Below are 20,630 nucleotides of genomic sequence, written 5' to 3' on the forward strand. Positions count from 1 at the left end.
GTAATGTGATTTGTGTTTTCCACTTTGAAGCGAATATCTATCTTTCTCTGAATCTATGTCCAAAATACTTTCCTCTCACAGGTACCTCCATTCGTACTTGCAGAAGCTCAGATTTTTCACAGGGACATTTGTCATAACAGTGGTTGACCCAAAGTGGATAAATCTCTGTCTTGGTTCCGACTGTCAGTATTCTTTTTTTCTTCTTCTAGGACGTGAAAATCTGAGAAATGAACAAATTACGGCAAAGCTTTAGGAGAAAGAAAGACGTCTATGTCCCTGAGGCCAGCAGGCCTCATCAGTGGCAGACTGATGAAGAAGGCGTTCGTACTGGCAAGTGCAGCTTTCCTGTTAAGGTAGGAGTTTCTGCCTTTCTTTCAGATATCCATGAGGTACTCTTGCCATGAATTATTATTTGGGGTCTTTTTGGCAAGCATAAGCCAGCAGCATGCTTCATTACACACTGACCTATTTTACAGTCAGCTCATTGCAAAGGATGTGGCTTTTTTTTTTTTTTTTTTAAAGCCAGATGACTCATGTAACAAATGCTTTGGAAAATCACTGTCTGAGATATCCTACATTATTATCTAGTTGAAATAAATCATGTAGCTAGGCAGAGGAGTAATAGAATATTTGTCTTCGTTTTTCTGGAAGAGCAGAAATGATAGACCTCCTGGACTGCACGGAAAGGTACTCAGTTCTCTCTGTTAAAAGGGGAGTTACGGTTACAGTTTGACTTGTAAGGTAAGTGGTAGGTTGTGCTTGGAAAGGAATCATTCCTCCCTTTTGATAACTGAAAATGTTGCAAAGTAACACCTGGGTTTCCTTCCAGTGCTTGAGGTTATAAACACTTGCTAACTTCTGAGTGTCTTCTGTGCTATGATTTTGTGTGTGTGTATGTTGCAGACTATTAAAGCACGTGAAACTGAAATTACCTTTTGGAATTCTGAGAACTCATTACAGACTGTTGGAGTATCATAAATAGATATTTTCTTTTGTGTCACCATTTCTCCTTCCGCTTTATTTAAGAAACAATATTATTTTAGTATTTTGGAATAGTATTTAATATTAATACTTAAATATAAAAATAAATTTGAAGTTTAAGATGTCTTGTTGCATATACTCCGTTTGTAATCAAAAGCTTTCTTCCTCAAGGCACGCTAATACTAACTCTACAAGAGATTGTAAGCAGATGATGCTTATGGAAAGCTAACGAATTAAATACATATGCACAAGGAAAACAGTCTATGGTTCTGACACCTAAGGACCTTTTGTTAGTTTTTATCTGTATTATACTTAAAGTAATTCTATCCAATAGTTAAGCAGGTGATGTTGCTTGATGGAACTCTTGAAACTGGCTTTTACATAGTTTTGGAGAGCTGTGGGTATGTGCAGATGCCCAATAAATTTGAGGTAGCTTGCTTATGTGTTCTTTTACGTATACTCAACTGTATATAACATTTCTAGTTTGTTACGGTTGCTTGCTTCTTTGTCTTTATTTTGTGTTAGTTTTCTGCTAGAAGGAGGGAACTGTAATCCAATACTAGACAGAGATGGTGTTTTGCCAGAGCTTTGAAAGTGAGTAACTGCTTTGTGGCAGCTCAAACTTAGATTAAGGTTTAACACTGTCTAGGAGAGAACAGAGCTGTTAGCTTGAGCATTGTTATTTTTTAATAATTTTGCCATTGCACAGGTTGAAAAGCAAAATGCCTCATTTCTAGACATTTAGTTTTACTTAAACTTTTTCAGTCCTTTACTGAACACAAAGGATATGAACCAATTCTTGCTGTTTAAAGACTGACTTTTTAAACTCTCAGTCAGGACTTGCACTTAGAGTGACAAATGCTTCCTGTATGTAAATGAAGCATTCATCTATTCTGGGCACATGTACCCAAAATCAAAAAAGGTTTTGGGCTATTCTGTGCTGAAGAGGCACGGAAATGGATGAGTCTTTGCATCCTGTCCACATAATGGGACTTGTTTACCCTTATTTGCCTGCTTTATATTGGACTTAAGTGAATTCAGTTAATTAATTGGAAAAAATACTCTGGAGCAAAAGCATCTGTACATATGTTTCCTGAATTGGTCAGAGCAGTAGACTATTAATATTTAAAGAATTTGCAATTAGATGAAGACTTAAAATCAGAACAATTTGACATTAAGAGGCATTTTAGCTTATTCAGTTAGAATTTATCTTCTAAAATACTGTGCCTCAAGATGGGCAGTAGTGGAAATTTTTATTGGGCTTGGGATGCAAAGTGGGTGTTAACTGGTGTTTAATAGATCGGAAGTATGCCATTGTGAGTGAACGAGATAAACCAGATGTACAGTCATCAGTTTAGTGGGTGGTACTATATTTTGCTCACTAAAAGAATAGAACTTTGTGCTATTGAAGGAGAGTATCCTGTCATGCCGTTCTTGGGTATTATTTGGAAATTCATACATTCCAGGAAAGTATGTTGTCGCCTGTGTCCTTACATATCTGATGGGGTGACTTTTCTTCCTGATGCTTCTCAATGGAGCAGAATAAACTGAGATATTTTGGGAAAAATTATTAATGAATAGGAATGCACTGAATTCTGAAACATGGTGAAAATATCTTCTTTTTCTTAAAGTTCCTAAATGGGAATTCCAGAGTGGCCCATTGCCTGTAATATAGCTGCTAAAAATCATCACCTGTAGTTCTTCAGAGCTCAAGGCATAGCTGAGTGGCAGGACAGGAGTCTGGCTTTTGCAGGGATGATGAAGATGTTACCTGTATAGTGGGTGAAAACCTGAGAATTGTTAACACTCTACCGCTGTCTTGAAGGTTTTCTGTATTAAATTAAAGTATGTGAAACTAATGTAGTAGAAGCCATGTTGAAGTCTTTGTTTCTTCTAATGCTTGCTATTTTATTTAAGTAAGACTCCTAACATTTTTTTTTTTGTGGAGAGAGGAGACTAGTGCAAATGCAGAGTAGGGAATGTTTGCTCTCGGTTTCTCTTGTAAAAGAGGAAGATCATGAAAGCTTGGTGGGTGAAAGATATGTCACTCTCTTAAAGTACTGTTAATTTAGTGTGTTTTTTAACTTCTTGCCTTTGGGCATTTATATTTTGCCCAGAGTTGGGGTGTTTGTAGAGTGCTATCACGGGTTAATCCTTTTTAGATATTACAGAACATGTTGGAAGCACTTTGAAAGTCGTATTGCAAATAGGATTTCATCCTGCCTCCAGGCTTCTTTCCGTTGGTGTTGGACAGGGACTCCAGTAGCTGCCCGTTCACCGTGCTGTGAGGATGCTGTACTGCAAACAGATTTAATGTTGTTGAAAGGTTTTCTACATTGGCATTGTTCTTGAAGCTCTCCTGTGCTGCATCCACAGCTGATCCTTATTGTTAATTAAAGTCCATAAGTGTGCTGTTGGATTTTGAGCAAATCTGATGCATCTATGGATCCTCTTCATTTCAGTAGCGAAGATGCTCAGTGGAAAGTATGGGCAAAATTCCTATTATGTTGCTGCTTTAAAATTCAGGGAAGTGGATTTGATGCACAGTTGGTTCTCTGCAGTGCTGTGCTTATAAATTTGGAGGCGGTGATAATCCTGGGCACGTACTGTTACTTTCAGGTAATAACACTTTATTTTGTTTAACAGTCTCTGTTTTCCCACTAGCTGGAGTGGCAATGTTGTGTGCAAGGAGCTTCTGATCACATTTTCTCAGTCATCTTAGTGTGTGAAGGATGTATTTACAGATAGCTCTTCACTGTGTTGGAAACCTACCCACGCCTGAGGTGGTAATCTGACACATTCAAAATAGGGCCTTGGGGTGGCTACTGACTGTCCGGCACTGCTCGCCTGTGTAAACTGCTTTGAATTGGCTAAAGGTGCATTGGAAGAAGAGCCAGGATGCTGGAGCATATGGCTGAATGGTTTGTGGGCTTGGGTTTTTTTTTTTTTGGGTGGTTTTGGTTTTTTTTTTGTGGGGGGGATGAGGGGAGCGTTTTGGGGTTTTTTTTGTGGTTGGATTTTTTTGTGGTTTTGGGGGTTTTTTTGTTTGTTTGGTTTTTTTTTTTTTTTTTTTTCTCTACTGCATCAGCAGAGAGGCAGGTGCCTGTCTGTGAGCAAAGGTATGAAAAGGATGTTAAACTTGTGTTTTAGACAAGCGTGACTTGCAAACTTCTGCTGTTCCATTGGGAAACTTAATGGTGTTGCTCCCCTAACTTGTGGTGTGGAGGCACAATAGATACATTGCAGGTTTTACAGATGTACTCAGAGTTGCCTCTTTAATAAATGTGGCGCTGTTATGGCTGCTAGAAAATCTGTATGAAAGTGTATTTTCCTGTGAGAATGCTCTTCCACTGTCCTAACAAACTAAGAAGTAACTACCATGCTGCTGTAGTGAACCCTCCCTCAGGGAAAAACTGTGCTAAATATATGTTATGTATAAGGGACTTATACAGAGACACTGTATTTAAAACTCAGAAGTAGATTATTCTAACAGACATTGCGGCCGTGCTTATCAGTGCTGTAATTTATTTTTGCACAATCTTTATACATCATAATTGCAAAACATGAAGTTCACTGGCATACACATTTTCAAACTTTCTTTCTTGCTCTAGACACTACCTCACTGAGAACATGCAGCTGGTCTATGTTTTAATGACTAAAATATTTGACACTAGGGCTTCTTTTGTCTGAAATGCCTTTTCGAATGTCCCTCTGGGTAAGTAGTTTTTATTCATACAAATGCACTGTAGGGTAACTGGCCTGTGAAATTTATATCAGAAAAATTAGGTCATTTCCCTCTACTTAACAGAACTAAACAAATCAAACATTTGCAAGTTCTTGATGGTTCTAACCAACTGGACATGTTAAACAGAATATTAACAGCTGATTCCTACCTGTGGGTCTAGAAGAAGCAACAGTCATATGGATCTTGGATTAATTTAGTTAGTCTTATTATTTTGCTATCATGTTTTTGGTGGTCAGTCTCTTTTGACCTTAATGTATCTAAACCTACTGGTGCTTCCAAGTTCACTTGCATATTTTGTTCCATTTATTCCAACTGGAAGACAGAAGATATTAGTGGAAAAAAAAGTCCATGTGGAAGAGTAAGAAAACACATTTGTATTTTTGAATTTGAAGTCCAGGATTTGCTGATGAGTGCCTGGTATCATGTGAATTAGCCTTTCCACTGGATCTTGATTTCTGAGTTAGTGTTGACAAATAAAATTGCATGGATACAGTTGTACATTCACATGTAGAAGAATTGACTTTTCAGAGTAAATACTCTTCAGCTGTTTCCTACCTAGCCCTTGCTTGGGTAGAAGTTTGGAGGACACCGTATTGCTCTGTGTCCAAGTACAGACACAAGAAAAGGGAACAACTTGCACTGAGTCCTGTAGAGTGTCCTCACTGGGACTTGAGTGTCAGTTCTCATCCCTGGGGTCCCTGTGACCCGGCAGCGTGTTATGTCATTAGGCCATACCTGGCCCTGCTTGAAACTGCCATCGATAGTCCCATTTCTGTCACTCTGCTGTGTGCTCTTGCACCTCTTGTAGCTGCCCAGTTGTCCTCTAGTTTTGAAATTTACATATTGAACTGTATTGCTTAATGTCTCATTTATAAATCTCATAGTAAAAATAACTTCTTATTTTTAATCGGTTTATAAATACAGCTTGCATGCCATTCTGTTCCTCCAGATCAGAAATTCTGGTACCTAGCACAGGTGACTGTGGCTTTTATTTTATGTCTTAAATGCACTTCTAGTTTGAAATAATTGCAGCTGTGCAAGAGTTTACTGGCATGCTGATGCTGAAGTGCCTTTAAATTAGGCATGTGATATTTTTGATGAAGAAAGCTTGAGATGCTTGAATAGTCTTTGGAAAGTATGTTAAGTATTTTTAAGAAGTTAATGTAGCAAATCTGCTGATTTCTGAAATGTTGCACAGCCTGACATATTAAACACTACAAATCCCTACCTCTTAAGGCATGAATTGATGTTAGCAATGAACAATAAGCATTCCTACCGAATGCCAACCAGCAGCAAGCAGAGGTACATTTTTTAAATCCTGCAGCACTTAAGATCACAGGAAAAAAGCTTGAAGACAGCTAATTATAAAATAATAGCGATTGTAACAGAAGATGGGAGACTTGCCTCAAATAGATCCCTCTGCATTTTTGTCCCCATTAAAAGGAATGTAATGCAATCCCTAATCTTTAAACTTTTCACGCTTGTATCCAACGCATCGTTTTGTTTGGATAGCCTTGCAAACAAGAACATTTATAAGAAGCTTTTTACTCAATTTAAAACCGCCCTGTCTTTGGACAAGGTCAAATTCTTAAATTGTTTAGTAAACTTCAAATTGTTTTAAAGCTATGACTATTAATGTTTAGAGTCATAAAAGCGGTTTGGATGTCCTCATAGAAATATTTATTTTAAATGTAATTTAGGTGTGGGGAAAAAAAAAAGCTTTCATTATATTACACTTTTTAATTGTGGGTATTTTGTTTTTTAAAATTAGGGGATTTGCAGTGTCACAAAGGGAAACTGATTTTTTTGCAGGACTTGAAGGAAAGGTGCACCTGTGCAGTGTTTATTAAACTTTGTGCTATCAACACTTGATTTTCTTTTATTTTATTTTTTTAAATAAATTTTAAAATGTTTTTATTAACACTGAATTCCTGGAAAAGCAGGAATTGCACATCAGAGTGAACAATGGAAAACCTGAGTCTAACAGTACGGATGTGGGGCTGTAAAGGCGTTGGGAGATATAGTGGGTTTAAGGCTTATCAAGGGAAATTTAGGATAGACACTAACAACAACTCAGCAAACAACTTCCCTTGCTCACAGTGAGGCACAGAGTAGAAGGTCTAACCCATTGATCTCCAGTTACAGAAATGTCATAATGCTTCAAGGCTGACTTCTCTGCTCTAGATGTGGAAGTAGATCCTGCCTTGAGGCAAGTGCTGTCCTACATAACCTGAGTGCCTTGTCTGCCTCATTCTAGGGATTTGTGAGAATGTGAAGAGTACAGCGTTTGTGTATCCTGTATTGACCTTTCCTGCTTCATCTTCAATAGCCCTAACTGGGAATCTTTGTTATTCCCTCACAGTGTTGTTTCTGTTCACACTGATAAGACGGTAAGAGAAGCAGTAAGTGACTCAGGTGGGTGTGATGTGAGGAGAACAGAGAACTACTGATACAGATGCTGCTCTGTTTCTGGAGTTAGATTCTTTTGACCCACACTATTCAGAAACAATTGATCATAGGCTGTTATAACTCCTGTTTTGGGGGGTTTGACAGGTTGATGAGACATCTTCATTTCTGGTGACCTCAGAAGTGGAAGAAGCTGGACCCTGAGGACGTGCGTAGCATCGTAACTAACCTGTAGCTTGACTAAGCAGAATTAAGCTTAGTTTGTTGATGCTTAATCATAAAGTTTCTGTGTCTGTGCTTCTACAGCTCTGTCTAAGCAAACATCTGTTTCAAACTGATAAATTAAAAAAGCAGGAGCATGGGTGTGAGAGAGGAGAGAAATAAAGTAGTGAACATTGGGATGTAAATCATACAGAAGTCAGCGGAAAAGTAGCTCAGCTTTAAGATGTATCCAGGCTTTCTGGATTTAAGCTTACGTCTAGTTGCAAGACAGCATTTCACTGTGAAACTGTGGAGCTCAGGCTTTAATTCCTGAGCAATGCCAATTCCAGAAGCATATCTACACATGCAGATGCCAAGTAGTCAGTATGACTGTTACAAATGATACCCCAGTTGCAGAGAGAATAGTACTTACAGAGAGGAAGAAAGAGGAATGTCACTGCCTCTAGGAAAAATAGCAAGGCAATGGTGGTGTGCTTCTCCCTATGGCAGCTAGTTCCCTAGCACGGGACACCTTGGCTGAAACTTACAGTAAGCTCATTTCCTGCATCTGTCTAGTTTCAAATGTAATCTGAAGAACCTGATCTGTTATTGCAAATAAGACAGCACACGTGAACATCTGCTGACACAGAGGGAACTTCAGTGATTTGTGTAGCTGCGTCTGTGGGGAAGAGAAACTGCAATAGCATCAGAACTGCCTCAAGGGAGTTGTCCAGGTGGAAGGAGTTCTGGCGAAGGATCTTCCTTTTTGCCAGCTATTATTGTTGAACTTTGAAATTTTGAAAACGGAGTTAGCCAAGTATTTGTGAAAGAAATGAAAACAAAGAAGATCGGGGTAGCTCTGTTTTCTTTCTGACCAGCAGTGTTTCTAACCTAATACACCAGCCCTGGATATTTTCTGAGGAGCTATTTCAGTGTGTATAGTTGGAGGAAGGCAGTAGGACAGCTTCACCAAAAACACTTGATATGGTAATTTAAGATGTTATTTTCTAGATGAAGTTGGAAAAGGTTTAAAATGTTGAACAAAGCTTCTCAAGCACTTTTCAGGTTCTCAGGGTGTTTTGCTACATGCCAATTTAATGTGTTGCTGTGTTGATTGCTTCCTGTTTGGCTTGAGATTGATGCCGAACACCACCATCTGTGAAAGAGAACATCAAGCCCAGAGCTGAAGAGGGAAAGTTTTTTTTATTACTTGCTCTATCATAATCTAATATTATTTTTTCCAAAAATGTTCATATAAGCAATACTTCTGTTTAAAAATGTTTGTGTTAAGGGGTTCTCCAACAGCCCTGGAAGTATTTTTTTTGTATTTGAGCTTTTATATTATGTTACTTTGTATGTGGATTCTGCCCACGAGGATTTTAGCTTTCTGTAAAAGCATTGGTGGTTAATTTCTGGTATAACGATTAAATCTCTTACAGAGATCTTATGGCTGAGAATTGCTGGTGTCATGACTATTGGTTGCTGTGGAAATTGAGTAGGAATGCATTCAATATTAATACTGCATTCCTACTGTGTGCACTTTCATCATGGAAAAGTGCTCGTTTTTTCCAGATGTGACAAGGAGTACACTTTGTAAATATGCCCAGGGTACCGCCTTCAGTACTGTTCTGCAAAGTCGTTGGCCACCATGGTACGGCTTATGCAGTTCGCATCGATTTTGTACACCCAGTAATTATGCGTCCCAGTTCTTGAGTGTGTTTCTGGTAATGGGCCATGATGGATTTGCATACGATTTTACTTCTGTAGGGCAAGTGGCTGCCCAGGCACTTCACAGTATGTTTCTCCTTTAGTTTGAAAGGGAAGTTCTTTTCAGAGATCTTGAAAGGTTGTATATAGAAGTGTGGAATTTGTGTATCTGCTTTTCAAAGTGGTTTCCATGCAATCTCTTTCCTGTGGCAGGACAACAGGGTCTGGTGATGGTTTATTTTTGTGAAGTCCTGAATTCTGGTTTTTAACTTCCATTTCAGGCTGTAAGGAGCAGACCATGTCTTAGTCTAACTAGCATCTGTTTTCTTTCTCTATTAAATTCTGAAATGTCATTCATAAAATGCTGCTGCACTAATAAGTTGAGCTAATATTTAAAATTTAAGGTTAGGTAGTGATATAATTATGATTTAATGCTTCAGATTAAAATGCAAAGGTAGTAGAAAAGGTCCCCCTAGTCTGTAGCGTAAGGAGCAGACCATGTCTTAGTCTAACTAGCATCTGTTTTCTTTCTCTATTAAATTCTGAAATGTCATTCATAAAATGCTGCTGCACTAATAAGTTGAGCTAATATTTAAAATTTAAGGTTAGGTAGTGATATAATTATGATTTAATGCTTCAGATTAAAATGCAAAGGTAGTAGAAAAGGTCCCCCTAGTCTGTAGCAGAGCTATTTCAAATTTAAGGTTAGGTAGTGATATAATTAGAATTTAATGCTTCAGATTAAAATGCAAAGATAGTAGAAAAGGTCCCCCTAGTCTGTAGCAGAGCTATTTGCCAAGTTTCCTGAAGAAATATTTATGCCTTTGATTACTACCCATTAGTAATCAGGTAACTGTTGTAGTACTGGTTAAATAGAGGAGCCACGTATATCTACTCTCAGCCTGGTGGGGGAAAAAGGTTTTTGGAAATAGGCCTGAAGACTTGGAAGGGGACCTGCTGCTTAAGGGAGACTTGGCTAGAAAAGTAAGAGCACCACAGCGTTCTGATTATACAGTTGAAAGTTATTTTTACAAGAAAGAAACTTAAAAATATATTGGTATACATAAGGAATTAACACACCACCCACACCACACCCCCCACAAAAAACCCAGGATGAATTTTGAAACTGCCTGTAAAATATACAAGGGCACTGATACTGATGGCAGTGAGCTTCTGGCTTCTCCAAAAATGGTGCAATGGGAAGAACAAGTTTTCTTTGAGGAAGGGCTGAAAGTGTAAAGCGTAAGTGCAAACAAAATACCTTTTGTTCTGTATATCATAAAGAAGCATTGTGTGGCAGTGTAATTTCTTTTATAATTCAGAATTGATTGATGCTCAAGGAGATGGGTGGATTGTGCCCTTTTGGTGTGGGTAGATGCACTTGATATGTGCAATAATGTCCCCATTCACTGGAGTGGAAGCTGTACTGAGAACTGCAGCTAAACTTGCTGTCTCTAGCAGCAGTGGCATGACTGATTGCTGAGAGTTTGGAGCATGGGGCTTGAATAGAGGTTTGGCAACAGGGGAAAGGGTTGTCTGTTTTGGAATGTGACATGAGGCAATATTTACCCTGCTCTGTTTCTCCCTTTTCCAAGCAAAAGGCAGGTTGCCAAGTACAGGGATCTAATGGTTTGGATCTTCAGTTGGAAACATTTTGTCTAGGCAGGGGTAAATGAGATGTGCAGATACCTCAGGAAATCCAAAAGTTGTCCTCTATTTTTATTTTTTTTTCTGTCCTCTGTAAACCTCAGCTTTGTTCCTGTCTATATCTGTCCCTTTTTTAAAGAGGAATTTAAGAACTTTCTTAAGTTACTAAACCCAAAACTTTCCCATGACAAATATTCCCAACTGCAGAATTGGTGCTGCTCTGGAACTTCCAAAGGAGTCACAGCAGAACTGAAGATCCCTCTGCGATAGCTGTTGGTATAAATATGTACTTCCAGACATACAGTAAATGCATCTTTAGTTGTTAGATTTTGTGCATTTTTAGGATTAATATTTTCTAGTTAGTGTGTGCTCTGGAGAAATTAAGATCTTGTGCAAGCGTTCAGCAAGCTCAGCTGAGGGAGTACAGTTGCTGTTCTGGCAGCTCCAGCATTCAATTATAAGGCTTCAGCCTCACAGAGCTCGTTTTGATAAAGCTCTAAGTGTCAGATCTCTTTTCTTTACCTTGTAGTTTCTACGCAATTTCTTTTTCAAACTGTTCTCCAGCTGTGAGGACTGGTTTAAATTAAATTCTTGCAGAATTCCTCCATGCAGATTTGCTCTGTTTTAAAAATGCCACATAGTGAGATTTAATGTTAAATCACTTAAGATCTTTTAAATCTTTCCTTAGTTTAATGATATGTACAGTGTTATGAGTCTCCTCTTCCAAAGCATCTTGTTTTGCATGAAAAAACCGTCACCTTTCAAATTTCTCTTAAATCTTTAAAACAGTCAGAGTTTGTCCATTTAGTTGAATCTATGATGTTATTGTGATAGACTGCTTCAATATGGTGCTAAAGAGTGAAATCTTTTTTGTCCATCTAGTTGAGTATGGTACCATAAGTAATGAAACAAATCCTGGGAGATTTCAGATAACTTGTGACAGAATATTCTGTGGTGGAGTGGGACTTCTCAACTGTCTAGCTAGTCTAGAATATAAATGCTGAATTGCATACAGTTCTTGCAATGCCACTTAAATTGGGGCAAGTTTCTCTGACCTTTCTTCGGGAGTTGGGTGCTATGAATAATGATACAAATGTTTCTCAGAGAACGTTTCCTTCCCCTATCAAGAAGAACTACAATTGGAAAAGGTAGAGTGAAACTGGAAAACTTTCAGCTTCCCCCCCCCCCCGCCCCTCAGAATGTAAAAAGAAACCATTCACAGTACTCCAAGCACTACATGCTGATGTATCTCTTGAAATTGTTTTCTCTTCAGGCTAATATCATTCTGGGTTATGAATTTAAAAGCTTTGAAACTTGCAGCTTCTATTCACTGTTGTTTTGTTGTGGTTTTTTTTTAAAAGTAGCGTTTGATAAGATGAATATACAGAAAAATGATATTTTTTACGACTTCTTGTGAGATGGATGTTTCAGTGTCCACATAAGAGCCCGGTGTTGTAATGAAGACAAGCAATTTTGGTTTACAATTTGAAAAAACAAGGGGGAGGGTGAGAAAAAAAGAAGGATGTTTTCTGTTTACAGCATTGGAATTTCTTGTATTTGGACACACACATTCCAATGTATTGGGTTATCCTACTATGTATTCAGTTGTCAATACTAAATATATTTATCATTGTTAAAAATAATTTATTCAGTCATCTCGATATTGACTTAAGGTTTTCATGCTGTACTAGTAAAAGAAAGCAACTAAAGGTCATGCTGATAAGCAGGAAAATACAGATCTAGTTTTCAATTTCTTTTTTTCCCCCAAGTAAGGCAAGTCTGTCTTTCCCTCAAAATTTCTAGATGTATGATGCTTTTCTACTGATGCTGGTGCCCCATATAAATACCAAGTAAAACGTCCCAATACAGGTCTCAAAAGAAGACTAGCAAAGTGCTGTTAATGTCCATCATCTCAGCTGTACCGAGATGGATTCAGGGATTAGATGTTTAAACCCAGGGAGCTCAAGGAGCTGCTATTAAGCGTTTCTCCCCCTGCTCTCTTTCCTGCAGTACTTGGGACATGTCGAAGTGGATGAATCCAGAGGAATGCATATCTGCGAAGATGCTGTGAAGAGGCTGAAATCTGTATGTATTTTTGTTTCATGACAAGGTTGGCTTTGGGGCTGTGAGTGTACTGGAAAAGGTCCATTCAGCAGCAGTGCCCCAGCTAAAGACCGAACTTTTGACCCACGTTAGAACAGTTGGCCGGTTTGAGAGCACTGCTGCAGTTAGGGGGACGTGCTAATCTGATGATGAGAGGGAGAGAGTTACCACTGTTCTTCCTACTTGCAGGGACTATTTGCAAAGCAAATGTGTAAAAATCCTCTCTGACCTTTGAGACTAAGTTGGTACCCACGTGGGACTTGGACCATTGTTTTTTAACAGTCCTTTCTCATTCTCTCTTTCTCTCTCTTTTTCCTCTCCCTCTCTCTCTCTCCCTCTGTTGCCTGCCACTTTAATAGTGACTTAATTCACCATTACTATACAAAATATTACTTAGGCTGCTTTTTTCTAATGCACTGCAACATTTTAGTCATGCATGAAATAATCTGGCTTGCATCTGCTCAAAGTGGCCTGAACGCTGCCTAATTCCGGTATGTCATGAAGTGGGCTGCTCTTAGTTTGGCTTCTGTGAACGTTTGCTCCTGTAAATGGCACTCGTTCAAAGCTCTTTGTATTTCTGTGGCTCATCTGAGGAGGTCTTGTCATCTCTATCCTGCAGTAGTAATATCACAAAATCCTGCAGTAGTAATATCACAAAATCCTGCAGAAACACCAGACTCCCAAAGGGCAGTGATGAGTCTGTCGAGGAGCTGAGGCTAAAACAGCACTGAAGAGAACAGGAGGAGAAAGAACATTAACATTTGAAGTTTGAATGGAGATAGAGAACTGCAGTCCCTTTTATCACTTCTCTTATGTGGCTATATACAGTCTTCAATTATGCCTTTAGTGGAAGGAACTCTTGTATCCTTGCACCTCAACAAAATTAGTGAATGTGCATCGAACACTTCTTCTGCAGCTTTCCTAACTTAAGATACCTGCTACTGGACATCACTTTTTTTCCTCACCAAATTTGAGAGCTCAGGTGGCTTCCAGCTATTCCAAGTACTACTGTTCTTCCCTTCTTTCTAGCACACAACAGAGGATTATAGGTTATCTTTTCTTCCTTCTGTTATGCTGTGAAGTTTCTGAATTGGTTTCGTGCTCTGATTAAAATCACATCTTGTCTCTTCTCTCTCAGCTAATGTATAGCAACCTGTTAAAGCCACATCCCATCTGTTCCCATTCAGTCCAGCAGTGATTGGTGATTGATTTTTATTAAAAAGGGCCACGCAAAATATACATTAGTTTCTTTGTTCTATGGATTTAGTTTATGTAGCTGAAAGTGCAAGTACTGACCACATAAAGAATTGCATCCGGTTTTGTCCTGTTCCTGTTTTTGTTCTGTTAGAATACTTTCTATTAGTACACCAAATAATGTTGCAGGATCTACTTTATGCAACTTCTCTCATTCTCTTCTTTGGTGAGCTATGCTGTGAAGTATTTGTTCTCTAGTTTGTTTATAAACTTTAAGCCCACAAGCCACTTAAGTGTAGCTAAGCTTATAAATATTGAGACACAGTAAAAGCATAGCACCCAGTTTCTTCTGGAATCTGGATAGTTCCAGGATTGTGATTCTTGATCACCTGAATTATTGATCCAAATGTCAGACTTTGATATCTAACTTTCACAGTACATTCTCTGGGAGTAAATAATTTCATTTCCCTTTTCTGTGCTATGTCATTATTCCAAATTGTGGATGGCATCAATTTACCCATTCTCATAAATTCCACATTTTTCTTCAGATAATTTTGATTTCTTCCGCTGTTTGAAGTTTTTGATGTCTGTACATAAAGTGGACACAAGCGCATGTCCCTTACACTCTCTGTTTGCGTTGTCTCCTTTGTCAGCATTGGCAGTTGAGAAGCAGAGGTGAAATTCTCACTGGGCCCCAAGAGGAAGATTCAGATCACTGAAACTACTTTGTGTGGTTTAGGTGCTAGACTCCATCAGATCCGACGTTCATTTGGAGCTGCTCTCTGCAGTTCAACCCCTTCCCCTCCATCCCCTGGCTCTCCACCCCAGCAAGTGGGTTTTAAACTGGGGGCATTTCTTTAGGACTTTATTACTAGTGAAAGCTCTTCTCTATACACCATGCTCTCCTAATTAGCAACAGCCAAACCCCTGGACGATGTTTCAGCGTGCAAGGAATGTGATAAAACAGTTTGTTCTTTTGGTAGTCTCTTGCTTTCACAGCCCTTGGTTATTCTGATGGGCTTTCTCTTGGAAGAATTAGAAGATTGAGCTGCAGCGCTCAAACTGAAAGACTAGCTTAAGGGAAATTGAACTTCACTTTTCGTATGGTTAAATGACATTGAAATGTAAGTGGCCTATTTTAATCTTTATTGTTTTCTTTGCAGCTAATGTGTAGGTTTTATAAATCCTGTCAATAAATAATAGTTCTGTTCTCTTGGATAGAATTGTTGAAATACTTGTATCTCCTAGCTTCTAAAAATTAAGTTCTGTCTGTCTTATTTTAATAGGCAATTTTTTTCCTCTTAATTCTTGTTCTCCAACAGTTGTAATTTCATTTGGGGATCTGAAATCTGTTCTTTTTCTGGGTTGACTAATGGATTTTTAAAACACTTTATGGGATTTGTCAAGAAGAATATAAACAGTGTTAATATTGGTTTTAGGAATAGCTTAATTTCTGCTTTGCTTTTTGAAAGAAAAGATGCAAACATATCTTTCTGCTTCTTTATTGTGGGAAATAAACTTTTTTCTTGCTCGTTTGATGAGGCGTAATTGTTTTTGAGCACTGCATCTTGCAGAACTTGAAAGCAGATGATGGTGAGCATTTTATTCAGGCGTTGTTTAATTGACAACTGAGTAAAAATATCTTTCCGCTTCTTTATTGTGGGAAATAAACTTTCAGGGTTTTTTTCTTATTACCTGCTCGTTTGATGAGGCGTAATTGTTTTTGAGCACTGCATCTTGCAGAACTTGAAAGCAGATGATGGTGAGCATTTTATTCAGGCGTTGTTTAATTGACAACTGAGTAAAAGAAGCCACTGCTAGAGAATCCCTCATCCATACTGTATTCTGTTGTCATAGCTTTATAGCTCCGAAATGGCACACCAGCAATACTATAATGTACGGGTTATAATACTGCTTAGAATGAAGGAAGACAAACTGGAGTTATGTTCCTATTTTCTGTCTGATGAAATGGCACCACAGTCTCATTGATAGATCAGAAACCCATGTATTCAGCTATCAGTCTGTTATTAACAGGGGTTTATATTAACAATCGAGGTTGCATTTTTCCCTTAGTACGATATTCCCAGTGTAGCTTACATTTCCCCTTAGTAGGGATCTATTGCTAACTGTGCATAGATTTCATATCTGGCAGGATCCTTGTATTTGCACACTAAGCACTAAATGGTTTCTTCAGAACCATTTCACTGAATTTAGAATATTTAGCGCAAACTGGAAAATAACTTTGTAAGGGCCCTGTAAGTGTGTTTGACTCGGGTGTGGGAACATCATACAAAGACAAAAGTGTACTCTCTCATGTCATGTTTTGATTTTACATCAGCTTTAGCGTGTAGTGTTGGTTTCTAACTTGCCACTTTTTGTTTTAAATGATGCATTTGTTTTAATATATGTTCTTGTTTTAGCAGGTAAAGAGACATAATTTAATACTTTAAACATGCATTAGTTATCTCTAAACTACATTAACTTAGTGTTGGTTAAAACCCATTCTGCATGCCTTTTCCTTTAACCTTTTCTAGTTTATTAAAAAAATAAATCTTGTTTAACAAGCATTTTGCTGAGAGCACAATTAACCATCAACTAAAAATGGGGTAGCTTCTAGTGAATCTCTTTAGCTTTTGCTATCTTTAAAAAGCTGTTATTTAGTGTAATGCAAAAGTCATCGCTCAACTTGGCAGCAGCATCCAACCCCTTCTCATTATGCACACAACACTGTGATTAATCCATTAGTTCCCCTCCTAGTGTTCAGCATATCCTGTCCAAATACATAACCGTTCCTCCCTCTACAAACTGTAAAGCTGACTGAACTTCGAGATGTTCTTTATACAGTGTCTGAGCTGACATAAATGTGTTACAGATACTCAGTGAAGATCTCAGTGAGAGGGCGTTGGACAGAGAGGCACGCAGCAACACAAGTCAGGAAATGCAGAGCTGAGATTGACACTCCCTTCTTAGCTTTGTGTTTCCTGGCTTTTGTTGGCTTGCGTCAGAACCATAGCTTTGTTTTAAATATAACCTTGTTTATCAATGAGTCTTCGAGACACTGCCTTAGGATATTTGTAATAATATTTTTAATATAATATTGTTACCAGTGATCAGCATGTTGGAATTGCAGGGTGTTAACTGGGGTCAGGGGCTGTCACAAAGCAGCTCTCTGTCTCATCTGCAATTCTCCACTCCCTCCTTGTTACTGCTCTACCATGGCTTTCTTACAAGCGAAACCATTTGGAAAGATAGCAGGAAGAGCGATGTGCTTCATGCCAGCTTCCCTCAGACGCGGAGCCGTGTGTGGCTGTGCTCACCAGGCCCCGGGAAGCGTTCCCTCAGGAGATCAGCTCAGATCCTGCAGTTTGCTTTTCAGCGTCTGCTAACAAAATAAAGCTGGTAGATTAAGCTGCATGCAGATGTGCTTAAAATTGAGTGCTCCCTTTTCCTTGATGTGAATTGGGCAATCGGTGTAATTGCTTCCAGGCTCAAAAAATTTAGGAAGTTGTAGTTCAGCTCTTGGTATCTCTGCACTTGCCTGTTTGTCCTTATCTGAGCTGACTTTAAAGCCGTCTTGTTCAGCCTGTCAAGTCGGAGTCGTAGAATGAATATCTGTTATTTGTATAAATATTGTATAAAGCCTTGTCAGGCTTTAGGGAGCCTGAAAGAGGAAGGGATCTCGTTTGTGTTTCAGTTGCACCACAAGGTAAGATGGAATTCCTCACTGTTCAGAGAAGACTGCGTAAGATGTGCAGTGTAGAAGGAGCATGTAAGCCAAAGCAACAAATCCACGGAATAAAATGAAGCAGTGTTTGACCCTGCTTTACACCAGCGTACATGCTTCCCTAGCTTACCAAAGCGCTTGCTTTGGGAAACAGTGATCGATACCGAGCAAACTTGACCGTAATTCTAGAGTTAGAACTTTGCATTTCACAGGAGCCCGTACAGTATTTTAATTGTTTAACTGCCATGTCTGCTGCCAAGTTTGGTTTATAACCTAACTAAACAGGACTAAACAAGGGAGAGTGAAAACAAAGTAACCACTTTGCATGAAGTTGGGGCTGCGGTTCTCTTCTTTCCACCAATTTCAGGGCAGTAGCTTGTTAGAATTGTGTGCGTGCCCTTTGATCTGCATTTTAATGGGATTATTTTCACATTTGCCTGTCGCACCTTCTCATGGATAACTCTCAAAACCCCTTCCTTTCCCTCCAAACCCTATTCTTGTGTGTGCTTGTTGGTTTGAAACCCTGGGACATTTTAGCTACCTACAGTAATAGCGCTCGACTTGTCCCCCCTGTTCCTCCAGGAAAGGAAGTTCTTCAAAGGCTTCTTTGGAAAAGTAAGTTTAATGCCTCATTTGTGCTTGCACTATAAGGAGTTACATCCCTGGTTTAGCACTGCCATAAAATCAGGGTGTTGAGAGTCCCCTAATCCATTTCAGAATATTTGGTTCTGAAACAAAGTTGGAAATATGTTGATCAAACGAAGAATATGGTTAAAAAGCAATCTGAAACAGAAACTTACATCCATATGGACTGCCTGGGAAATACACTGTTCTGAAGTGATTTGGTCTTTCTGAAAAAAACATGTGAATTTTCCTTTTAAACCCTTAAACTTGTGTGGGCTTACGTCACCTGGGCAAATATCTATAGAGCAGTGGGGGTCTGTGCCTTGTGCTTCATGATGGGCTGCCTGGCACCGTGAGTTGACCCAGATGCCAGCACTGGGAGAAAGCAGTACACACACCATCTCTTATGCCTTTCTTTTTTGGGCACAGTCCTAATTCATAGGTATATGAAGATGAGACCAGGAATCTACCTACTAGATTTTTCTAATTGCATCTCAGCCGTATAACTGAAAAATGTACTGTTTCTATCGTTGCTCGTTTTCACACGGACAGTGTCTTAGACATGAAGGAATTCTTTCTCCTTATTAAGGATGTGCTGTAGTGGTGGCTGGGTGGTTTTATTCCTTCTGTTTACATCTGCACCACGCATGTGTGTAGCCCTCTGAAAGATCTCCCTCTCTTTTACCTCTCATCTCTTCCCTACCTCTGCATTTAAAATTCCTGTAAAACATTTTAATTTAGTTTTCATATGGAGTTAAGCTATGTCTTCTGAAGTATCTTGTTCTAAAATGAATCTTGACTCGGATAGAAACAAACAGGTTTGTAACTTCCATACATCCAAAAATCTTTTGGAGCAGATCATTCTCTGGTCACAATTTTGTTTTTACTTTGCTTGGGGAGTAAATAAAGCTTTGTTCAGCTGCTCCTTTTCCACCTTTCACTCGGATCGTGATGCATGTCACAGAGGGACATCTGTTTCCCCAGTTTTGGTTTCTTGCTCTGATCTGGGAAAGCACACATCTAAGGGGTAGTGATAGTGAAGGGCCAAAATACCGTAGGTGGGAGATCTGTCAGATTAATCAGATCATTCCTACGTGCAAACAAAATGTAAGAGCTGGCGTCTACAGAGATTGGAGTGGAAACATGCTGTTTGCTTTACGATTGAAAATGCTAACTACTACTTGTCATACCTTTTAAAACAAACAAAAATCCTCACCACAACCTGATCAGATCTGTTAGATTTCTTTCTGCTTGCTGGTATTCATTTCTGTTAGGACACATGAGAAAGGAAAGATATAAAAGGACAGAGCTTTTACATAGCACTTTAAATCTGTCTTTGACTTTTTCAGTTCTCTTCAATATGCCAGCTTCCCCCTTACATCCCATTAGCTTTTTTGTGAAGTCCAGTACGTGCCACAGCCTTGTAGATTTGCTTTACCTTTTAGTATAATATTTTGCCAAAGGGGGACATACTTCTACTTCAGCCTGTGATGTTTCATTAGTTAGCACTGAAACAGCTTAAATCCGTAGTTTCGATGTCCCCACAGCGTCAGTGCGGCATTGCCTGTGTTACAGTGCGATGGTAGGCCAAAACTAGGGGGAAAACGGCAAAAAAAGGGACAACTGTTCTCTTAATAATATTTGAGAAATACTAATAACTCTGTCTTTTGGCTCTCTCGCCTATAATTTCTCCGCAGATGCCTTGCATTGGGATTAATATAATATTCCAAACTCCAGAGCTGCTTAAAATGCCCTACCAGCTTTCAGAAAGCCAGTCTAGACAGATTTGCTTCTTTCCCTGTCCGTATTTTTCTCCCCACTAAAAGGTTAAATCTGATGGATTCATGTCCAACAAATGTTCAAGTGTTTAGTATTGAAAATACTCTCTTTTCAGGTTTAAATAAAGATGAGTATCTGTTGATAGCTCCTGGTTAGGCTTCTGCAGTTTTATTTTGTGTAGCATACGCAGTGTAACCAAATCAACTGCCTTTGTTGGCAGCTCTTCATATCTGAAAACTGAAGCTTTTCTGTTGTAATGAACAGTAGTACAGATTCAGTGGTCTTTCTCATGGTTTGCTTCTGTCCAGTGCATGTATTTCTCATCACACAACGTTTTATACAGAGTCTGAAATTGAAAAGTTTATTTTATATACCTTAGGCTCCAGATATATCTTACAGCTGTTTGTAAGTCCCAGGACAGAATAAAGTAGGTGAAAGACTAGAAATAATTTAGAAGTGGTTGTTTTTGGGTTTTTTGTGTTTTTTTTTAAAAAGCATTATTAGCAACTTAATTCTGCT

General features: G+C 38.8%; 1 protein-coding gene across 4 annotated transcripts in view; it reads left to right on the forward strand.

Annotated features, from left to right (window-relative positions):
- Positions 1-210: 210 nt before the first annotated feature.
- Positions 211-20,630, forward strand: part of NUMB (numb homolog (Drosophila)) — a 35,856-nt gene continuing 15,436 nt past the window's right edge. For 2 of the 4 annotated variants that reach the window (XM_010086637.1, XM_010086639.1), the window contains exons 1-3: positions 211-353; positions 12,698-12,772; positions 18,291-18,323. In XM_010086637.1, coding sequence (XP_010084939.1) covers positions 228-353; positions 12,698-12,772; positions 18,291-18,323 — 234 coding nt within the window. In that variant the 5' untranslated portion in view covers positions 211-227. The remainder of the gene's footprint in view (positions 354-12,697; positions 12,773-18,290; positions 18,324-20,630) is intronic. The other 2 variants (XM_010086638.1, XM_010086640.1) reach the window with 1 other exon arrangement.

This window comes from Pterocles gutturalis, unplaced genomic scaffold (assembly GCF_000699245.1).
Source record: "Pterocles gutturalis isolate BGI_N339 unplaced genomic scaffold, ASM69924v1 scaffold13771, whole genome shotgun sequence".
Taxonomy (NCBI): Eukaryota; Metazoa; Chordata; class Aves; order Pterocliformes; family Pteroclidae; genus Pterocles; species Pterocles gutturalis.